This window comes from Perna viridis, chromosome 6 (genome assembly GCF_037379345.1).
Source record: "Perna viridis isolate PV_CMFRI_1.1 ecotype Kerala chromosome 6, ASM3737934v1, whole genome shotgun sequence".
Lineage (NCBI taxonomy): Eukaryota > Metazoa > Mollusca > Bivalvia > Mytilida > Mytilidae > Perna > Perna viridis.
In genome coordinates, this window is record NC_142450.1 from 31,635,040 (window position 1) to 31,641,160 (window position 6,121).

The window sequence follows — 6,121 nt, forward strand, 5'->3', positions numbered from 1 at the left end:
GATTTTGTTAGGATTTATCATAGGATCATTTCATCAATTCAAAGTTTCAATCTATCTATTTAGTTTTTCAAGATATTGGCTGAAAACTGCTATAAACAATTTTTTGCCTTTCAAGGGCAATAACTCAAACAAGGAGTTGACTGGCAACTTTGATTCCTGCAAACTTTTGTAGGCCTTATCAAAAGGATTGTTTCAGCACTTGAAAGAATTTGGCTAAGCCTAAGGGTTTTGGAGATATATGCAAAAAACTACTGTCTGACCCCTATGTTCTATTTTTAGTAATGGCAGCCATGTTTTTGACAGGTCAAAATACCCATATCAGTTCTATGCATGATACACCAAGAATATTCGTACCAAGTTTGGTTCCAATTGGTCTAGTAGTGTCAGAGGAGAAGATTTTTGAAAGAAATAACATTCAAAGTCAAAAAGGGCAATAACTTTAACATGACTTAAAAGACTAAAATGAAAATTTAACCACAGATAGATCTCATTATGTTGAACATTTTTACCCAGCCAAAATTAGGCTAAACCTAACAATTTTGGAGATGTATTTGAAAAACTACTTTCTTACCACTCTCTGTGGTCTATTTTTAGTAACAGCAGCCATGTTTATCGAAGGATAACAAATCCTCACAAAGGTGTTATGCAGGATACTCCAAGAAACATTCAAACCAAGTTTGGTTCCGTTCCAATTGGTCAAGTAGTGTCAAAGGAGAAGAGTTTTGAAAAATTGTTCACGAAGACAATGCACAACGATGACAACAGATGCCAAGTGATGGCAATAGCTCACATGGCCTTTGACCAACAGAGCTAATTTTTTGGTTAAAATGAAACAAATTTAAAACATCTTCCTGTAACAATTTGAAAGGGGCCAAAAATTATAACTAACAAATGCATGGTAGGATTAAGCACATCAAAGAATCCCATTGAAGTGTTAAATTTTGGTTAAAATCAAAGAAAGATTAAGTTTAGTGCCCAAATTTGACCAAAATAAAAAATCTAAATATTTGATAAAAATCAACATATTATAGAAGTCAAGACTTTTACTAAACCCCATTTATATTACGGAAGAAATACTTTAGATATTTTTAAAACCAACTTTCATTTGCCTTGTTTTTGGCCCATCATTTATAAATTTATTGGTGATTAAACCCTAAAATCAATCCAAGTCTTACGTTTGTAGAAACTTTCTATTTATATCCATCAACTAGTATTTAAATAGAGCAAGGTAAATGAAGATAACCAAACCATATAGTCATAAGACCTAAACATTTTTGCAGTTGTATAAAACAAAATTACTAATAGCTTGGCTTTGTTCATCATGTCCAATCTCATCATCTACTTTCTGGTGACTATCCCCTTGTCTGCTCATAGAATCACTATCCATAGATTCATCAATCTCAATGATGTCCTTGTTAGTAGGCAGTCCACAAGGAGGTCTCCAGGTATCAGGACTGTCTGACCGACTTGATGACCCAGAGCTGCTGTGGTCCCTGGGATCGCCTGATACATCCAACTTTTGAGGGAAATCAACAGGAGAAGCTGCAGCTTATAATTACAAAGGCTTACATTAGAAAAAAAAACAGGATCCGATAGGGTGAAACATAATAAATGTGCCAGCTTATAACCTAAATACAGAATAGTAAATAAAAAAATGTACATTAACAAATTTTATAACAAAATTGAATTATCAACCAACATTTATACAGCCAACCCCATAACTTCAAAATTTTAAACACTCAGTTGCTCAGTTCAAGACAGTTGGACTGATGAAAATAAAACAAAACAACACAAAAACAGAAGCAGCAGGAGGATAACATATGCATGCATAACGAATGCATGCAATTAATTACTACCATTTGTGAAATGTAATTTGTATATCATCCTGAGGTCCTGCTCTTCGATCAGAACATTTTAGAAAGTTTATATCAATACTTTGGCAATTCAGACAAGGCTTATTTTTCAGTTATCAGCCATCATCTTGTAAAATTCAGTGCTGGCCTTTAGCCACTAGCCCAAAGCCCAGCCTAGTAAAAATTGGCATGGGCTAGTGAAATGGTGTGTACATGTCTTGTTTCGGGCTAGTTGAATCAAACACAGTCCTCTTTTATTCAGACTAGTCATTTAGAATTTTGAAGGAAAGGACTGTATTAACATTTCTTACCTGTATGAATTATTATCCAACAATTTGAGAGAACTTTTTAAAAGTTCATGGTAAGAATATGGAAAAATAAAGAAAACAATATTATTGATTCACTGAACACGCTGATTTGTGAACTAATTTCTAAACTTACCTATCTTTTGGTCAAAACCACACTCTGGACAGAATTTAACGCCAGGTAATAGTTCAGCACCACAAGTTGTTCCACCATCATTCTTTCCAACACAGAGAACTTTAGGTACTTCAAAGATACTAGGGTCAACTTTCCATCCACATTCAGAACAGAATTTCTGTTTTAGTTTTACCGGTGCTGAACACTTAGGGCATGGTTTAGTGTTACTGCTGTCCTCACCAACAACTTTACCTCCACAAAACTGACAGAATCTTGCAGTGTCTGATATTTCAGCTCCACATACACTGCCATTTTGGTTGTTTTTACACTTCATTTTTCATTTTTTAAATTGATGAAATAATCTGAAAAATAAAGGTTTCCATATCAACATGTAAACTATTTCACAAAAGGCATGTAAAATAAAATATAAAATAAAAGAAATTGCATTCATATTAAAGCTAGGCAACATAGTATAATCAGCTAAAAAAAACATTTTTGTGGAGCAAGGATCCAGCAAGACTGTGTATTATCCATGAACTGTTAAATCATTTTTTGCCCAGCACACCAGCTGGTTTATATAGCTATTGAATTTTCTAACAGGCCAGAGTTCTGTCCTCATTTGACAAAGTATTTCTAAAGGACTCTTTCATATGTTGTAGTTTATCATTACATGATTTCCTTTCCTGCATATTCTTTTCTTCTCTATAATTTCGTTTCATTTTGCATTAGTTTTTTTTCTTTTCTTTCAATGGTTTACAAGATTTGTTTCTTTTTGTTACCTTTTTTTTTTGTTGTTTATTTACATTTGTGGTTTACTACCTAATTTAACAGCTAGCCCAAATCAAGAAAGTAAACAAAGATTAGCTTTTTAAAAAATCTGAGTCCATCAGCTTGGCTGTTAAAAAAAAGTCCTATATAGTTGTTGATTGATTGAATGTTGGGGTTTAACACCCAAGCAGCAATATTTCAGCTATATTCAGGCAATTTATAGTTGTAAAAGATTGGCAAAATTACATGAATCCTATACATTTATGAGATTTCTGCATGCAAATGTAATGTCAGTTAGTAATTTCTGATAATATTATTTATTTGGCATTCATGTCTCTGTAGTACCATAGATTAATAAATACATGTACTGGCCTATGGTTGTACATCCTTAACAGAAGAAAACTATTACACATGTATTTAACTAAACAGTAAAAGTGAGCTATGAAAATTTAGACTATGAAAGTTCCAGGAATCTGGAAGACCTTATTATTACTATTTAACCTGTGCATAAAGTTTACAAACTATATTCTCAAACAAATATTACATTTTTACATTACATTTTTTGTATACATGTACTTTCAGGTACTGCAGTACCTTTTCATTTTTTAGGACTGTAAATAATATAGCTAAATATTTTACTATGGTCATTATTGCATGGTCAATACATACATGTATATATTCTCAACATGTATATTCTCACTTTAAGAATAAAAGAAAAAGTAAGATGACACACAGTATCATCGTCATATATGTAATACATTAAAACTACATGCCAAGATTCTATTAATAAACTTTGGTATACTTTGGTAAAACCCTTCAACTGTAACACTATTGTAATTAAGGTAATTACACAGAGCATTCTTTTCTGTCTGTGTCATCTTGTAAAATCATAAGAACAAATATATATTCAATAAACTACTATATAGTGTTTAAATGATGTGAAAATAATATGTACAAAATATTTTAAAAGAATTTTTAAAATGTTGTAAAAAGTTGCATTTTTCTAGGCTCAAATATCTCGAAATCAAGATCAGTGACCTATTTTTTACATTAACATTGTGAAGTATGTTCATTCAATGTCGTCTTTGAGAAAAACTTATAATCTATCTACTGGAAATATAAGGTATGATCTACACTCAGGTGCCAAAAGTTTGTCAACTTTCACATGTACGCTAGTCCGGCCACGCCCCCTTTTAATTTTTCCGATACCAATAGTGACAATGTCAATGCATGTCAACTTTGTAATTGTTGGTTAAAAATAGTAAAATAAGTAACTTTTACGGTGACTGGGTCAAAAATGACATCATTTTCTTTGTTACGTCATTATTCGCGTGTTTGTAAACATGGGGAAGAGAGGTAAAGATCTTGATGTTCAAACCAAAAAAACCATTCTATCTATGGTTAGGAGTGGACTTAAGTCGTCTAAAGTGGCAGAAATCTTGGAGATACATAAGTCTACAGTTTTCAAAGTTTTGAAGAGGTATAGAGAACGTGGAAACAACGAAAACGCATCAAGGAAAGGACATCCCAAACTTTTGACAGTTTGCGGAGAAAACGCATTGACAAGGATTGTAAAGAAAGGCCGCCGGAAAACTTTGAACGACATAACAGCAGAACTTAATAGTGATACACCTGTGAAACTGTCTCGTAGAACATTTCAACGTGAATTGAAGAGGCTTGGGTATAATAGGAGGACAGTAGCGAAAAAACTTGGAGTACGCGAGGTTAACAGGAAGAAACGCCTACAATTCTGTCGTGGAAAACTACATTGGACAGCTAACCGTAACTGGAAGAGAGTTATTTTCAGTGATGAGATGACTATTGTTATAAAACCGGATGGTAAAGTGAAGGTATGGAGAAAACAAAACGAAAAATGGCGTGGTTATTGTCTTGGATATCTGAATCAGGGCCCGACTCGTAGTCTGAAGCTTATGGTTTGGGGTACTATTACTTACTTCGGATGAGGACTGCTTGCATTCGTTGACGGAAATATGAATTCGGAGAAATATATCAAGACTTTAGATGACTTTTTATGGCCTGTTATCATTAAACACTTTCCGAATAATGACTTTCAGTTTATGGATGATAACTGTCCTGTGCACAGGTCCTGAGAAACCGAAGCTTGGAAGCAGCGAAATGGAATTCAACCGTTTTTCTGGCCACCACAGAGCCCGGACTTAAATCCGATTGAGAATGTTTGGCTGGTCTTGAAAAATCACATAAAAAGAAACATTTTTCACATTAAAGATACGGAGGACCTAAAACGCGAACTTCGGAAGGCCTGGAATAAGATCAGTGTAACATACCTGCAGAGCCTATACGGAACATTGTGGAAACATTGCCGACAAGTGTTAATGTCTAAAGGATTTATTATAAAATATTGAAGTTTTATGTCATAAATAAAGGTATGATTTTTAATTTTTATTGTGACGTTAGTTGTTTACAATAACGCCATCTTGAAAAAAAGTTGACAAACTTTTGGCACCTGAGTGTACCTTAAGTCTTAACTGGAGGGACACCTGACGTCCAGCTCTGTACTGTAATGGCATTTTTTTTTTCATGTAATATAGAATTATATACATTTAGTTTCAATAATTACCTTCTCTTGGTCAATTTTTATCATGCACAGCTTCCAGTCTTTACAAAATCTACTGAGAATTTCCAAAAACAAGCTCTTTTTCAAGAAATCAACTTTCATTTTCGTTTTCCAAACATAAACATTTGCCAACGATTACACATTATATTACTTACCTGGTAATGCGAAGCACTTGATAAGTCTACATCAGTCTCTTAATAGATTCTGGAAGATGAGTGATCATTCAGCGAGTAAATTTTGGAATATGCAGCTCAGAGCTCAGAACTAAAATACGGAAAGTCTAAATTAGTGAATGAGTTCGGGAGGACACGGAACAAAGAATGCTATCTTAGTTATGATTAAAGTAATAACAATTACAAGAAGCTAAATTTCTAACTTCTGAATAAAATAACTTTTACATGTAACGTTCTACTTAAAAACCATCCACAATTTTAAATCCGAACGGAATTTGTCAGCCATAGTTTTTTTTTTTGCTAAAAACGAA

At 33.4% G+C, this 6,121-nt stretch overlaps 2 protein-coding genes across 4 annotated transcripts in view; one reads left to right on the forward strand and one right to left on the reverse strand.

Moving 5' to 3' along the window:
• The window catches only part of LOC148614558 (E3 ubiquitin-protein ligase rnf213-alpha-like), a 105,952-nt gene extending 99,831 nt beyond the window's left edge, over positions 1-6,121 (reverse strand). The window contains exons 1-4 of one of the 3 annotated variants that reach the window (XM_088588724.1): positions 6,036-6,103; positions 5,793-5,901; positions 2,295-2,635; positions 1,300-1,548 (exon numbers count right to left, since the gene is read on the reverse strand). In XM_088588724.1, the coding sequence (XP_088444850.1) occupies positions 1,300-1,548; positions 2,295-2,607 (562 nt within the window). In that variant the 5' untranslated portion in view covers positions 2,608-2,635; positions 5,793-5,901; positions 6,036-6,103. The other 2 variants (XM_088588723.1, XM_088588725.1) reach the window with 2 other exon arrangements.
• Positions 4,385-5,005, forward strand: LOC148614560 (uncharacterized). Its single transcript, XM_088590455.1, has one exon. The coding sequence runs from the start codon at positions 4,385-4,387 to the stop codon at positions 5,003-5,005; it is 621 nt and encodes a 206-aa protein (XP_088446581.1).